At 49.0% G+C, this 16,745-nt stretch overlaps 1 protein-coding gene across 5 annotated transcripts in view; it reads left to right on the top strand.

Moving 5' to 3' along the window:
* Nucleotides 1-16,745, top strand: part of CFAP74 (cilia and flagella associated protein 74) — an 89,360-nt gene that overhangs the window by 22,772 nt on the left and 49,843 nt on the right. For all 5 annotated transcript variants that reach the window (XM_027565161.1, XM_027565159.1, XM_027565162.1 and 2 more), the window contains exons 2-10: nt 8,491-8,558; nt 10,268-10,352; nt 10,461-10,601; nt 10,847-10,945; nt 11,888-11,992; nt 14,951-15,124; nt 15,658-15,768; nt 16,081-16,183; nt 16,515-16,672. In XM_027565161.1, the coding sequence (XP_027420962.1) occupies nt 8,507-8,558; nt 10,268-10,352; nt 10,461-10,601; nt 10,847-10,945; nt 11,888-11,992; nt 14,951-15,124; nt 15,658-15,768; nt 16,081-16,183; nt 16,515-16,672 (1,028 nt within the window). In that variant the 5' untranslated portion in view covers nt 8,491-8,506. The remainder of the gene's footprint in view (nt 1-8,490; nt 8,559-10,267; nt 10,353-10,460; nt 10,602-10,846; nt 10,946-11,887; nt 11,993-14,950; nt 15,125-15,657; nt 15,769-16,080; nt 16,184-16,514; nt 16,673-16,745) is intronic.

The raw sequence follows: 16,745 nt of genomic DNA on the forward strand, positions 1-16,745 counted from the left end.
ACAAGTTCTGTCAAGAGAACACACTAGTCATAGCAAACACCCTTTCCAACAATGCAAGAAATGTCTCTACACATGGACATTACCAGATGGTCAATACCAAAATCAGATTGATTATATTTTTTGCAGCCGAAGATGGAGAAGCTCTGTATAGTCAGGGAAAACAAGACCTGGAGCTGACTGTGGCTCAGCTCATGAGCTCCTTATTGCAAAATCCAGACTTATATTGCAGTAAGTAGGGAAAACCATTAGATCATTCAGGTATGCTACTGCTACTGCTAAGTCACTTCAGTACTGTCCGACTCTGTGCGACCCCGGAGATGGCAGCCCATCAGGCTCCCCCGTCCCTGGGACTCTCCAGGCAAGAACACTGGAGTGGGTTGCCATTTCCTTCTCCAATGCATGAAAGTGAAAGGGAAGTCGCTCAGTCGTGTCCGACTCTTAGCGACCCCATGGACTGCAGCCTACCAGGCTCCTCCATCCATGGGATTTTCCAGGCAAGAGTACTGGAGTGGGGTGCCATTGCCTTTTCCGAGACCATTCGGGTATAACCTAAATCAAATCGCTTATGGTCATACAGTGGAGGTGACAAACAGATTCAAGGGATTAGATCTGGTAGACACAGTGCCTGAAGAACTATGGACAGAAGTTTGTAACATTGTACAGGAGGCAGTGACCAAGAACATCCTAAAAAAATAGAAGTTCAAGAAGGCAAAGTGGTTGTCTGCAAGGCCTTACAAATTGCTGAGAAAAGAAGAGAAGCGAAAGGCAATAGAGAAAGGGAAAGATTTACCCATCTGAATTCAGAGTTCCAAAGAATAGCAAGGAGAGATAAGAAAGCCTTCTTCAATGAACAACAATTCAAAGAAATAGAGGAAAACAGTAGAACAGGGAAAGCTAGAGATCTTTTCAAGAAAACTGGAGTTATCAAGAGAACCTTTCATGCAAGGATGGGCACAATAAAGGACAGAAATGGCAAGGACTTAACAGAAGCAGAAGAGATTAAGAAGAATTGGCAATAATACACAGAAGAACTATACAAAAAAGATCTTAATGATCCAGATAACCATGATGGTGTGATCACTCACCTAGAACTAGACATCCTGGAGTGTTAATTCAATTGGCCCTTAGGAAGCTTTACTATGAACAAAACTGGTGGAGGTAATGGGAATTCCAGCTGAGTTATTTAAAATCCTAAAAGATGATTTTGTTAAAATGCTGCACTCAAAATGTCACCTAATTTGGAAAACTCAGCAGTCGTCACAGGACTGAAAAAGGTTAGTTTTCATTCCAATCCCAAAAAAGAGCAATGCCAAAGAATGTTCAAACTACCGTACAACTGCACTGATTTCACATGCTAACAAGGTAATGCTCAAAATCCATCAAGCTAGGCTTCAGCAGTATATGAACTGAGAACTACCAGATGTACAAACTGGGCTTAAAAAGACAGAGAAATCAGAGATCAAATTACCAACATTCGTTGGCTTATAGAGAAAGCAAGGGAATTCCAGAAAGATATCTACATCTGCTTCATTGACTACACTAAAGCCTTTGACTGTGTTGTTGTTCAGTCGCTAAGTCACGTCCAACTCTGCAACCCCATGGACTGTATGTAGCACACCAAGCTTCCCTATCCTTCACTATGTCCCAGAGTTTGCTCAAATTCATGTCCATTGAGTCAGTGAAGCTATTTAACCATCTCATCCTCTGCTACCCCCTTCTCCTTTTGCCTTCAATCTTGGACAGCATCTGGGTCTTTTCCAGTGAGTCCGCTCCTTCACACCAGATGGCTAAAGTATTGGAGCTTCAGTTTCAGCATCAGTCCTTTTAATGAGTATTCACATTCATTGATTTGTGGATACTGAAACATCCTTGCATCCCTGGGATAAATCCCACTTGATTGTGGTATGTGATCCTTTTAACATATTATTGGATTCAGATTGCTGGTATTTTGTTGAGGATTTTTGCATCTATATTCATCAGTGATACTGACCTGTAATTTTTTGTGTGCAATATCTTTGTCTGGTTTTAGTATTAGGGTGATGCTGGCCTCATAGAATGAGTTCAGAAGCATTCCTTCCTCTGCATTTTCTTGGAATGGTTTGAGAAGGATAAGTGTTAACTCTTCTCTTTAATGTTTGGTAGAATTCACCTGTGAAGCCATCTGCTCCTGGAGTTCTGTTTGTTGACAGTATTTTTTTAAATAGCTTTTTGAGGAAATCTCTTATGGTGCTTTGTATTTCTGTGATGCCAGTTGTAACATTTTTTAATTTATTCTTTTTATTTTACAATTTTTAAAATTATTCGTTTACTTATTCACTTTTGGCTGCGTCAGGTCTTAGTTGCAGCGCACAGGCTCTTCGTGGTGGCGCACAGGCTTCGCTCTAGTTGTGGTGCATGGAGTCCAGCATGTGGGCGCTATAGCTGGGATGCTCAGGCTTAGTTGCCCCGCAGTGTGTGGGATCCTGGTTCCCTGACCAGAGACTGAACCCACATTCCTTGCATTGAAAGTCAGATTCTTAGCCACTGGACCACCAGGGAAGTCCCCTAATTTTTATGTTGAAGTATAGTTTATTTACTTTGTTGGCTTAGTTTCAGGTTGTAAAGCGAAGTGATTCAGATATACGTATATCCATTCTCTTTCAGATTCTTTTCCCATATAATTTTTTACAGAATACTGAGTATAGTTCCCTGTGCTATATAGCAGATCCTTGTTAATCATCTATTTTACATATATTATTGTGTATATGTTAATTCCAAACTCCTACTTTATCTCTTCCCGCCATGTCTCCCCTTTGGTAACCAGAAGTTTGTTTTCAAAGTCTGTGAGTCTGTTTCTGTTTTGTAAATAATTTCATTTGTATTGTGTTTTTTTAGATGCCACATATGAGTGAGATCATATGATATTCATCTTTTTCTGACTCACTTTACTCAGAATGGAAGTCTCTAGGTCCATCTCACTGCAAATGGCATTATTTCATTCTTTTTTTAATGGTTGAGTAATATTTTCTTGGAATGGTTTGAGAAGGATAAGTGTTAACTCTTCTTCTTAATGTTTGGTAGAATTCACCTGTGAAGCCATCTGCTCCTGGAGTTCTTGTTTGTTGACAGTATTTTTTAAAATAGCTTTTTGTGGAAATCTCTTATGGTGCTTTGTATTTCTATGATGCCAGTTGTATATATATGATCATATATATATATCTCACAACTTCTTTTTCCATTCATCTGTCAATGGCCCGTAGGTTGCTTCTATGTCTTGGCTATTGTAAATAGTGCTGCTATGAACACTGGGATGTATGTATCTTCAAATTATGGTTTCCTCTAGATAGATGCCCACCAGTGGGATTGCTAGATCACATGGTAGCCCTATTTTCAGTTTTTATGGAACTTCCATACTATTCTTCATAGTGACTGTACCAATTTACATTTCCACCAACAGTGCAGGAGGGTTCCCTTTTCTCCACACCCTCTCTAGCATTTATCATTCGTATGCTTTTTGAGGATGGCCATTCTTACCGGTTGAGAAATTTGTATGCAGGTCAGGAAGCAACAGTTAGAACTGGACATGGAACAACAGACTGGTTCCAAATAGGGAAAGGAGGACGTCAAGGCTGTATATTGTCACCTTGCTTATTTAACTTATATGCAAAGTACATCATGAGAAATGCTGGGCTGGAAGAAGCACAAGCTGGAATCAAGATTGCAAGGAGAAATATCAATAACCTCAGATATGCAGATGACACCACCCTTATGGCAGAAAGTGAAGAGGAACTAAAAAGCCTCTTGATGAAGGTGAAAGAGGAGAGTGAAAAAGTTGGCTTAAAACTCAACATTCAGAAAACGAAGATCATGGCATCTGGTCCCATCACTTCATGGCAAATAGATGTGGAAACAGTGTCAGACTTTATTTTTCTGGGCTCCAAAATCACTGCAGATGGTGACTGCAGCCATGAAATTAAAAGACACTTACTCCTTGGAAGAAAAGTTATGACCAACCTAGATAGCATATTGAAAAGCAGAGACATTACTTTGCCAACAAAGATCCGTCTAATCAAGACTATGGTTTTTCCAGTGGTCATGTATGGATGTGAGAGTTGGACTGTGAAGAAAGCTGAGTACTGAAGAATTGATGCTTTTGAACTGTGGTGTTGGAGAAGAGTCTTAAGAGTCCCTTGGACTGCAAGGAGATCGAACCAGTCCATTCTAAAGGAGATCAGCCCTGGGTGTTCTTTGGAAGGAATGGTGCTAAAGCTGAAACTCCAGTACTTTGGCTACCTCATGCAAAGAGTTGACTCATTGAGAAAGACTTTGATGCTGGGAGGGATTGGGGGCAGGAGGAGAAGGGGATGACAGAGGATGAGATGGCTGGATGGCATCACTGACTCGATGGACGTGAGTTTGAGTGAACTCCGGGAGTTGGTGACGGACAGGGAGGCCTGGCGTGCTGTAGTTCATGGGGTCGCAAAGAGCTGGACACGACTGAGCGAGCAACTGAACTGAACTGATTTTTACTGGTGTGCAGTGATACCTCATATAGTTTTTGATTTTCATTTCTCTAATAATCAGTGATGTTGAGCATCTTTTCATGTGTTTGTTGACCATCTGTATTTCTTCTTTGGAGAAACGTCTATTTAGGTCTGCCCATTTTTTTATTGGGTTTGTTTGTGGGATTTTGTGTGTGTGTGTGTTGTTTTGGCCATGCTGCAAGTGTGTGGGATCTTACTTCCCTGACCAAGTGACTAGGGATTGAACCCGTGCCCCTTGCAGTGGAAGCACAGAATCCTAAGCAATGGGCTGGCAGGGCACTCCCCAGTTGTTTGTTTTTTATATTGTGCTTCATGAGCTGTTTGTACATTTTGGAGATGAATTCCTTGGTTGCTTCCTTTGCAAATATTTTCTCCCATTCTTTGAGCTGTCTTTTCTTTTTGTTTATGGTTTCCTTTGCTGTGCAAAAGCTTTACAGTTCAATTAAGTCCTATTTGTTTTTGTTTTTATTTTCATTACTCTAGGAGATGGTTCAAAAAAGATGTTGCAATTTGTGTCAAACAGTATTCTGCCTGTATTTTCCTCTAAGAGTTTTATAGTATCCAGTCTTATATTTAGGTCTTTAATCCATTTTGAGTTTATTTTTGTGTGTGGTATGAGAATTTTAATTTCATTATTTTACATGTAACTGTTCAGTTTTTCCAGAACCACTGATTGAAGAGACTGTCTTTTCTCCATTGTATATTCTTACCTCCTTTGTTTTAGATTAATTAACCATAAATGTGTGGGTTTATTTCTGGACTTTCTGTCCTGTTGCATTGACATGTATTTCTGCTTGTAACTTCTTTTTTACTTCTGATTTCTAGATTTGAGCCCTCTCTCTGTTTTTCTCTTGTTGAGTTGGCCTCAAGATTTATCAATTCTGTTTATCTTTTCAGAGAACCAGCTCAGTTTCATTGCTATTGTTTATTTAAGTCTCTATTTCATTTATTTCTGTTCTGATCTTCATGATTTCTTGCCTTCTGCTAAGTGGGTTTTGTTTGTTCTTTCTCTAATTGCTTTAGGTTATATTTAGGCTGTTTATTTGAGATTTCTCTTGTTTCCCATGGTAAACCTGTATGTCTATAAACTTACATCCTATAACTGCTTCTGCTGCATCCCACAGGTTTTGGATTTCGTTGGTTTGTTTTCCTTTGTGCCTAGGTCAGATTTGTCCCTAGAAGAAAATTTTAATTTCCTCTCTGATTTCGGCAGTGATCCGGTTGTTGTTTAGTAGTGTATTGTCTAGCCTCCTTGTGTTTGTGTTTCCTGTGGTTTTTTCCTTGTAGTTGATTTTTAGTCACGTAGTTTTGTGGTCAGAAAGGATGCCTGGTATGATTTCAGTTTTCTTAGATTTGTTGAGACTTGATATGTGGCCTATTCTGTGATCTGTCCTAGAGACTGTTTCATGTACACTTGAAATTATTTGCTATTTTTGAATGGAATGTTCTATATAGATCTATTAAGTTCATTTGGTCTAATGTGTCATTTAAGTCCAGTGTTTTCTTATTGATTTTCTGTCTGGATGACCTGTCCATTAATGTAAGTGGGGTGTTAAAGTCCCCCCTTACATTAACTATTATAGTGTTACTATCAGTTTCTCCTTTTGTGTTTGTTAATATTAATACTTGCTTTATGTCTTTAGGGGCTCCTATATTGGGTGCATATTTGTTTACAATTGTTCATCTTCTTAGCTTGATCCTTCGATCGTTATGTAGGGTTCTTCTTTGTTTCTCATAACAGCCTTTGTTTTAAAGTCTACTTTGTCTGATATAACTAATGATAACCCAGCTTTCTTTTTATTTCCATTTTGCATGGAATACCTTCTTCCATCATGTCTTTAAGTCTGTATGTGTCTCTAGATCTGAAGTGAGTCTCTTGTGAAGTGAAAGTCGCTCAGTTGTGTCTAACTCTTTGAGGCCCCATGGACTGTAGCCTGCCAGGCTCCTCTGTCCATGGAATTCTCCAGGCAAGAATACTTGAATGGGTAGTCATTTCCTTCTCCAGGGGATCTTCCCAACCCAGGATCAAATCCAGGTCTTCCTGCATTGCAGGTGGATTCTTTACCATCTGAGCCACCAGGGTAGCCCAATAATACTGGAGTGGGTAGCCTATCCCTTCTCCAGGGGATCTTCCCATCCCAGGAATTGAACCAGGGTCTCCTGCACTGCAGGTGGCTTCTTTACCAGCTGAGTTACCAGGGAAGCTCTTTACTGGAATGGGTTGCCATACCCTCCTCCAGGGATCTTCCCAACCCAGATCTTTCCAACCCAGGGACAGAACCCAGGTCTCCCTCATTGCAGGCAGATTCCTTACTGTCTGAGCCACCAGGGAAGCCCATGAATATTGGAGTGGGTAGCCTGTCCCTTCTCCAGGGGATCTTTCCAACCTTGGAATTGAACTGGAGACTCCTGCACTGCAGGCAGATTCTTTACCAGCTGAGCTATGAAGCAGCATATATGTGGGCCCATTCAGTCACTCTGTGTCTTTTAATTAGGGCATTTAGTCCATTTGCATTTGAGTAGTTACTGATAGGTACGTACTTCTTGCTATTTAGTTAGTTGTTTGAGGGCTGTGTTTTTAGTTCTATTTTGTTCTTTTCTTCTTCTTCTGTTCTCCTCTCTTATGATTTGATGATGGTCTTTATTGTTACCTTTGGATTCCTTTCTCTTTGGTATGTGTGTATCTATTACAGATTTTTAGTTTGTGGTTACCATGAGACTCATATACAGCAGTGTGTATGTATGTGTGTTAGTTGCCCAGTTGTGTCTGACTTTAGCACACCAGGCTCCTCCGTTCATGGAATTCTCCAGGCAAGAATACTGAGTGGGTAGCCATTCTCTTCTCCAGGGGATCTTTCCAACCCAGGGATTGAACCTCAGTCTCCTGTATCGCAGGCAGATTCTTTACCTCCTGGGCCACTAAGGAGGCCCAGATGTGTGTGTGTGTGTATACATGCCACTGGCAGGTGGGGCTGAGGGGTCTAGGATGTCCCAAATTGATGTTGGCCTGCAGGCGAGTGGGACCAGATCCTGGGGTGATGTTGGCCTGCAGGTGGGCAAGCTGGGTCCTGATATGGCACGGCGTGGGGCTGTGGTAGTTCTGATCTGGCATCTGCCCATTGGAGGGCAGGGCTGGGGCCCAGGGCTTCCAGAATTGGTATCAAGCCAGTGGTGGGTCTGGCAGCAGGGTCTGGGGGTCCTGCAGCTGGTGTGTCAGCTCACTGGTGTGCAGGCGGGGTCCTAGCACTGGTAAGCCAGAGGGCAGAGTGTGACATGGCACTCGCTGCCCTGTGCCCTAATGTTAGAGCCAGCTCCCCGAGAACAGCTGCGGGCAGCGTCCCTGTCCCCAGGGTGAGCTGCCCGCACCTCCAGCCTCTCCAGGAGGTTTCCTGAGATCAGCAGTGGGTCTGGCCCAGGCTCCTCTCCGTTTCCTGTTTCTGCTTGGGGCCCCGAGTGTGTGGGACTTTGTGCAAGTCCTCTAAGAGCAGTGTTGCTATTCCCACAGCCCTCTGCCCCTCCCAAAGGGAAGTCCATGCTGGCCTTCAAAGTCAGATGTCCAGGGGCCTGTCTTCCTGATGCCAACCCCCAGGGTGGGGAGCCTGATATGGGTCTTGGAGCCCCCTCCTTGGGGAGAACCTCTGCAATTATGATGGTCCTTCAATTTGGGGTTCCCCCCAGGTGTGGGTCTTGATGCACCACGACTTTGCCCCCACCCCACCCCATTGAATGTCCTCCTTTACGTCTTTGATTGTAGACCGTCTTTTCTGCTGCGCTAATCCTTACACGTCTGTTATATTCTGGGTGTGAGACCTTCCTCAAATCTGTGTACTGTAGATAATTTCTCATATTCTGTGGCCTCTCTTCATCTTCTTAATGTCTTTGTAGAAGACAGATGGTTAATTCTTTGAAATCCAGTTTTTTTAATGTTTTTTTAAATCCATCTCTGTACTTTGTAAACTTTTTGCAGCTGATTTTGCCCCAGGATGGAAGAAGACGACAAGAAGCTTTTGGATGACAAGCCACTCGTGGAAGATGGTAATTAAGAAGGGTCTCCTCACAAAGAACATACATTTCACAGCACAGAAGGCACAGGGTGGGCTTGATCAGGGCCCTTTAATTCCCTTTTTTTCATAGAAGCTACATTTTTTAAGCTCACATTTTTCTCGAAAAGGCAGCCTACAGTATTCTGTCTTTAACTGGAGAAAGGGTCCATGTGGCTGAGACCCTGAAGATGGTGACTGTGGTTTCCAGCGTCTCTGTGGAGGAATCTGGTGCTGTGTTTACTCCAGTCCTCTGAATGTGATCTGTTCTTGTTTTATTTTCCTGGAAACTTTTGGATTAAAAAAAAAGTCCTATGATCTGCAGTTCCTCTAAGACGTGTTTTGGTTTGGGCTAGTGCTGGACACCAGCAGGACAGCTTTACAAGGACACTGATGTCCCTGCTCCACTAGGACCCACTTCCATGCCTGAGAGCCCCTGCCCCGAAGCTGTGCTGCCTTCTCCCTCCTACTGACCCCTGTCTCATGACTGTAGATTCATGCCTTTTAAAACTTATTTTCAGTCATTTTTGCTGAGCTTTAATGAAGGACTGGAGCTAAGCCGTGTTTTGCTGGAAATCGGCCGTGATTCTCAAAGGCAATAATTCTCACACTTTTTTGTCAGGAAACTCCATTATATTCCTAAAAAATTACTGAAGACCCAAAGAGCGCCGGTTTACATCAGTTATACCTTTCAATGTTTACTGCATTAAGAACTAAAGCTAAAAAAATGTTATTTACTCACTTAAAATAGCAGTAATAAACCTGCTGGGTGTAACATGCAGAGCCTGGCCTAAGAGCAGATGTCTGCCTCTCACTAGTCTGGTGTGGTATCCTGTGTCATGTGGCCTCTGGAAAACTCTGAAAGGTTGTTGCTGAGCCATGAAAGACGCCAGGATTCTTGGCCTCCGGAGGAGAGGGATTTAATCTGGGCCCAGTGACAAGGCTTGATCACTCAGAGCTTCTGTGTAATACCGTTTTATTACAGTATAAAAGAGATAGACGTAGACATCAGAAGGGGGCAGAAAGAGTGTCCCCCTTGCAAGTTTTAACGAGCTGTTTTCTGTCTGTTAGAAAGGTATTAATCAGATAAGAGAGACACCTCAAGGCTGAGGGAGTTTCACCAGGCCCCTCTCCCACAATATGCATTTTTGAGATAGGACTGCCTGAGGGGTGTCCTCCCCCAGCCATAAAACAATTGATATGAATACTGGTTTGTTGAGCTATTATCAGCCCAAGGTTTGAGAAAGGAAAAAAGTTAGTCTTAGGTGGAACCATTTTGAAGAAAGGCAAATTCCAAAGCAAATACATAGTTTTATTAACATAGTTTAAGAAAAACATTTGCATAAGAAAAACGCATTGGTTAGCTCAAGGTTTGAGAAAAGTTAAGTTCAGGTGGAACCAGGTGTCGCCATGGCAACACAGAATCTTAAGAGAAACCTCCTTTTAATTTTGAATAAAGAAGGAAAAAGAATGGAGACCCCTGGCCTTCCTGCCTGTTACCCTGTCAGCTCCACGCCACACTCACTGATCTCAGGGCGGAAGAGACAGGTAGTGTTTTGCTATCGTTACAAAAATAGCTTTGAAGTGCCGACCCCTGGAAAGGGTTAACCGGGCCACGTTTTGAGAATCGCTGCACCTGTCAGGATTTATCCAGGAGCCTCAGGCTTGAGGGTCTCCGTCTGCTTTCTCTTGCTTGACGTCTAGACACAGAGGAGCTGGAGGACCCAGAGCTTGTGCTGGACTGTGTCCCCAGGGAGGCTGAGCAGAAGGCCGGCCTGGGAAGCTCCTGGTAACTGACCTGGGTGAGGACGGGGTGAGGGGACCTCTGTATTCTGGACAGTACGGTGGGGGAACATAGGCCCCACACAAGGGTAGCAGGTGTCCTTTCCACGTCAAGTCCAGGAATAGAGCAGAGCAAGGACAAGCAGAAGCAGAGGTTGACTGCTCAGGAGAAAAGGCAGGCCTGCCTGCTGCGCAGGGACTTGAGCCACCTGGACCAGCTGCATGAAGAGAAAGACCTTTTCATCCAGAAGACAAGGTAAGTGGGCCAGCCGGTCCCCTGCCCCAGGCTGTGTGGGTGCCCTGGCCGTGGGGGTTCCCTGCCCTCCACTCCTATCTAACCAGCAGTAACACTGCTGTGTGGATGACATGAAACTTCACTCCTGAATGTGTGAGATGGAGGAGGAGAGGTCAGCCACCCCGGGCCTGGTCCCATCCAAGGAGAGGGAGACTGAGGCCTGGGGTACGCACGACCACTCACCCTGATTCTGGCTCAACTTCCAGGGGGGAGCTACGTGCCTGCCGCAGGAGGATGGAACTCCTAGTCAAGCAGCAGGAGAGTGTGGCAGCCGAGATAGCTGCAGAGAGGGCAGCCAACAACATGTAGGTCTGAGGTTGGAGGTGGGGCCTTGGGGCCAGTGTGTGAGCAAGGAGCCATGTCCACCCAATTGTGACCCGCATCTAGTGCCCACTGCACCCAGGTGGCAAGGGAATGGACCCATCTCCTGCCCTTGTGGGAATCTGACAGCTGCAGCAGACACCAGGAGTCAGGTGGCCACGACCCGGGAGGGAGGTCACTTTGATACGGGTGTCCAGGGGGCCCTCCCTGAGAAGGGGACCCACAGGCTGGGACCTGAGTGATAGAAACAGCAGCCACGCGGCACTGGAGCAGGAGCACCAGGGTGGGCTAGGTAGGGGTTGGGGGGAGCATCCAGCGCAGGGCCTCAGATGGCACCAGGTCACGGGCCTGCAGACCAGAGCCATCTGGTCAGTGTCACTAAAGGCCATTCTCATATAGATGACCCCACCCGCTTCTGCCCTTAGAGGGGGTATTTAGGGGCGGTGCATCTGTGTGTCCTACCCCATCACCACCCACCCATTCATCAGAGCGTAACTGGGCTCAGATGACTGGGGGTCAAAGGCACTTGAAGTAGAAATTTCAAGGAGATTTCTTGAAGCGCACCACCCCCGCCAAGGAGGGATTGGCCAAGGGCGGGTCTCTCGGTGGCTTTTGTCCTCGAGATGCTTCTGGTTGGCAGATGAGTATGCTGGGTCCTTCCTGGGCCAAAACCAGGCTGGGCCTGCTGCTCTGAGGAGCTGGCAACCAGGGAACAGCTCCCCATCCTGTTAGAGAGGCCAGTGGAGCGGGTAAAGGCAGCGTGGTCAGATCAGTGAGAGTAGGCCCAGCAGAAGCCTGCCTTCGGCCATGTTTCTGCCCGCCCAGCTGACACTCATCTCCTGCAAGTGAAAAATCAGTTGAAGGCATGGCTGGCTGGGGGCCGGCAACCCCAAGGCCCTGATTGCCGCTGTCCCTGTGGTCCCCAGGGCAGCCATGGGCCGCCTGGAGGCAGCGTCGAGGCGCCTGTGCTCAGAGCTGAAGAACGAGCAGGACCTGCAGGCGCAGATGATGGCGGTGCTGCAGCAGAGCCAGTGAGTCCAGGCCGGCTGGGGGCGGGCGCCTGGAGACAGAGAACCACACTTGGCACTTGACTTTCAAGCTGCCTAAAAATGGAAGGGTAGCCAAGACTTCCCTTTTTGTTCAGTGTTTTTCACTTTCTCCACGTTTCTTTGAATTCTTAGGAACTGTGAAATCAGCTGCTTCTTCCTTTTTTCCTGCTCTTTGTGCCCCCATGGAACAACTGAAACGATTTTTAAATCTTTATGCCTTTTCTACAAGCATCCCCCCAGACCCCACCCCCTAGAGAGATACTCCACCTGGAGCTTGTCCTGGCAGCCCTGCTGTGCGCCAACCAACATCTGGGCTGCTCCTCACCAGCCTGGGACACCCCTGGTGGCCCTGCCTTTGTCCATCACTGTATCGTCCATTTAGTTTTTTAAAGCTTCTAACTTTTGAAAGAATTTCAAGTTTACAGAAGACTTGCAAAAACAGCACAAAGAATCCCCAGTGTCCCCTCCATTATCTGGTGACACTTTACAGCAAGAGGGTCCCACCTGGGGTGGTTACAGAGGGTTGTCCTGCCTCCAGTAGGAAGGGCCTTCTGACCTCAATATTTCTGAAGATTCCGCCCCCAGAAGGGCCCCCCAAGTTGCCTTTGTGTGATGTCTCCTCAGGACGGTGGCCTAGGATCCCCTACCTGGTGCCCCCCAGCAAGAGTCCTGAAGGCCACTGGTCCCCTTTCTTGGTGGGGGAGATTTCAGTCCCTTGATGGAGACGCGGTCTGCAGGGCTCCTTCTGCGCAGCCACGCTTTTCCTGTGGGAACTTGCTGGAACTTGTGCACTGTGTCAGCCTGGAGAGCCCCTCCCCGCCCCTCTCACGCTCCCGTTTTGCATTTACTGATGTTTCTCGCTTGAATCGGTTGTGATGATGGCTGCCAAAGGGCAATTTTCATTCACTTTTTGTGTGTGTGGCCCCCTGGCCACCTGGGGTGGGAGCAGAGTCCTCACCACCGGACCGCCAGGGAGGTCCGTGCAAGCAGTTTTCTAATTCTGTGAGTCTTTCTAAGTGTGCGAGTTCTCATCCTGCTGTAGAGAACAACGTCTCATGTCTCTCTGTGTCAGTGCAGACTCTCCAATTTCTTTTCTGCTCAGTGACTTGTTCCTGCTCCATCTTTATCGTCCCCAGTTTGGCCAGTGGGACCTCTTTCAAGCTGGCTCTCTGTCATTTTTCCAGCACTTTCTGGGGGTAACAACAAGTTCCAGGCTTGCTTGTTTATTGTTGCCCAGCTCTGGACCTGCCAGGTGTGCCCAGAACCTGGTTTCTTGCAGAGAGAACGGTGTTTAGGGATCCAGGGTGGGTACCAGGGGGACTCACTGCTCCAGGCTGTCTCTCAGACAGAGCTGGGAAGCACATGTTCTTCTGTGTGTCTGCTGAAACAGGAGTTCATGCCTGGAAGTCCAGCTCCAACAAAAGCAGAGGCTCACCCTCGTCTCCCGTCTGACCTGTCCCGTCTCTCCTCTGACCTTCAGAGGCTCACCCTCATCTCCCGTCTGACCTGCTCTGTCTCTTCTCTGACCTTCAGAGGCTCACCCTCGTCTCCTGTCTGATCTGTCTTTTCTCTTCTCTGACCTTCAGAAACTTGCCGCTCATTATCCTCTGTGTTTTCACTCATTTTCCTCTGTGTTTTCACTCATTTCTCCTCCCACCAAATGCCAGTCTGCTGACCATGCCCAGCTGCCTGCTCCTCAGGCCCTGACCCAGGGAGCCCAGCTGCCTGCCCCCCTCATGTGGGCGTGGCCAATGCCCACTTACTTTCTTACTAATCAGCTAAGGTCTAATTTACATGCAAGAAAACGCACATCAGATGTCCCCTCGTGTGTCCCACCCATCAGCAGCACCGACCCCAGCGATCATGGGTGTCCCCCCCGCCCCGCCTCATTAGGTGTGCGGACCCTGCAGTGCTTACTGCCTTGCGCCCACTCCTCCTCCCTACACAGCAGCCACGAGGCACCTCCCTTCATGGCTGCAGAGTCCACTGCCATTTGCGTCACGGCTGAGCAGGGCCGCCCAGGCCCCTCCTGGCTCCCACTGGAAGCCCACCCAGTTCCATGGCCCAGTCAGTGTCCGTCTTGGACAGCATAGTGGCCCCTCTGCCCTCTGGTGCAGTCGTCAGCTTCAGCTTCCAGCTCCATGGCCTCGTTGCTGGTTCTTCCTTGGATGTTGCTCCGTGAGCACCAAGGCTTGGTAAATAGCTCTGTCCACTGCTTGGTGCTTCCCTGAGCTGGCCACCACCTCTGGGCCAGTGTGTTCAAGCCTGTGCCCGTGGCAGCCACACCAGGGGTGTCACCTGGGACCCCTGGCAGCCCTCCCCTGGGCCTATGACCAACCAGAAGTCACCCTTGAACCTGTTCTCGGGGGGATGTGCCTTCAGGGCCCTCGGTGTTGCTGCTGGAGTCTGTGCGCCCAAAATCAAGGGCACCCCAGGCCACAGGGATGTCAACGAGCCCCCCCAACTCGCAGTTTGGGCTGAGGGTGGGCGGGCCACAGAGCAAGTGTCAGCTGACCCCAAGGCCATCCTCCGGGGGCATGTGTCCCATTCCACCTGGAGCCCTGTGGGCACACCTGACCTTGGGGGTTGGGAGCTCAGACAGAGCCACTCACTGACACCAAGCACCTGCTGAGTGCCAGACCCTGATCCCAGTGCTTAGGGGTTGATCCCAGCACTTAGGCGTCATCAGTGAGTAAAACCCCAGAAAACCTTGCCACGAGGAGCCTGTATCATGGGGGCTGGGGCATGGTAAGAGGCAGATAAGAGGGTGGGCGCCATGTGGCGGGGCCTGTACTCCCCTGCACCCAGAGAGCAGAGCTGCGGTGGCAGGGGCCCAAGTGTCATTGGTCAGATGCAGTGCCACATCCCTGGAGTGGCTGCAGCACAGAGGGGTAGCCCAGGCTCCCACCCCTGGCTGACGTGAACACCTCCGCCTGCCAGGAGCGCCCTGTGGCAGATCGAGGTCCAGGAGGGGCAGCTAGAGGACGCCCGCAAGTCGGCCCAAGAGGAGGCTGCAGCCGCCAGGAGAGGCCTTCAGGAGCGGGCAGCCAAGCAGCTGCACCGGGAGATGGGGGCCTCGGGGAAGGCAGAGCGGAACAGACTGCTGCGAGCCCGGTGCGTCCAGGCCTGGGGTCCTGCCTGCCCCCTCCCACACCTGCCCGCCCAGGCCCACCCTCCCAGCCCTGGCCAGAGTGGCTGGAGCCATGCTCACTCCCTGACCTGACAGTGGCTTCCTCCTGGACACCCAGCCATTTTCTCTGCTCTGGCCACTCCTTCAGCCCATCCTCCCTGAGGCCTGACACTGCCCACTCCCTGGGGGCAGCCCCTTCTGAGCACAGGGCAGGAGGACAAAGTGTGCCACAGGCCAGGGGGCCTGACCTCCCACCCCTGGGGAGTCCCTGCCCCCCATCCCACCTTCACAGGTTTCCTCCAGCTCCCAATCTACCTGTCGCTGGATCTCCTGCTTCCGTGGAATCTAAGCCCATGGACACCTGCGGGGTCCCCATCTCCCTGCCCCCGCCAGGCACGGTGTAGGGTCCTCCCTCATGCGTTTGCCCTCAGTCCCCTCTGGGTCTGCACAGCACATGTTCCTGTTCCCCCTTCTCCACAGCACATGTTCTCATCCTCCCCACCCACCACCCCTGCAGGAGATGCGTGCACCTGCAGAAGGAGCTTGGACTCCGGCAGCAGAAGCTGGTGGAGGAAGCCCAGAAGAACCACCGGAAGGCCCTGAGGTTCCTGAAGGCCTCGTTGGGGAGGTGCGTCATTCCTTCTCCTCAATCTCCTTGTGTCCACCTCACCCCTGCCAAGGGCAAGCCTGAGAAAGTGGGCCACTTGCCTTTATGTTGAAATTCTCTGATTTTATCATTGAACCCTCATGTCATCGTGTGCTTTCAGTTTTGAGCTGACAGCTGCTGCTTTCAGACAAGGACTGATCTAGAGAAATTGATCTCACCGTTTTCTCGCGGCTCATGTGCAGCCCAGCTCTCTTCCCGCTTGCACTTGGCTATTTCCTTGGGGCTCCTCCCAGCCCTGAGGCTGCTCAAGTGGTGACCAGGCCCTCCCTTCAGGATCCGTGAGCAGGAGCAGAAGGAGGAGCTGGAGACCCGAGAGCACATGCGCAGGCGCATGGACGCGGTGCTGGCCCTGAAGAACAGTATCTCCGCCAACCGGGTAGGAGCCCTTCCGGGATCCAGGCGGGACCGCATGCGCCCGCCTGCCCTTGGACAGCCTCTCAGGCTCAGCACACCGTGTGCTGGCATCCCAGGCCTTCCTGGGGAAAGTGGGGCCTGGGGGTCAGTTAGGCCAGGGATGTGGGAAGGAATCTGCAAGGGAAGCCCTGGAGGATTTTCAGGAGAGGCAGCTGGGGGTGCATGGGGAGTGGTGGTGACGTCCTCACCACCTGTGTCTCTGGTACAGTGTGAGGTCACCCACCTGATAGAAAGCTCCAGTGTGCCTGCATACACCTGCAGATGCTGGAGCCTCCATGTTCTCCTTTCCCAAGGAAACGCTCCGGAAATTTCAAGCATGGGGCCAGGCCAAGACAGAGCTGGCAGAACAGAAGGCCCAGGCGGAGAAGAAGGCAATTCTGGCCCAAGGTGGGGACGCCTTTAAGCACCTGTGCCATCAGCGCCGGCGCCAGGAGTTGGAGGCCCAGAACCGGTGAGCATGCTGGGAGCACCCCAGGGTAGTGGGGGCACGTCTGCCACAACTACTGAGGCTGCCTCTCGCCCTG

This window comes from Bos indicus x Bos taurus, chromosome 16, assembly GCF_003369695.1.
Source record: "Bos indicus x Bos taurus breed Angus x Brahman F1 hybrid chromosome 16, Bos_hybrid_MaternalHap_v2.0, whole genome shotgun sequence".
NCBI lineage: Eukaryota > Metazoa > Chordata > Mammalia > Artiodactyla > Bovidae > Bos > Bos indicus x Bos taurus.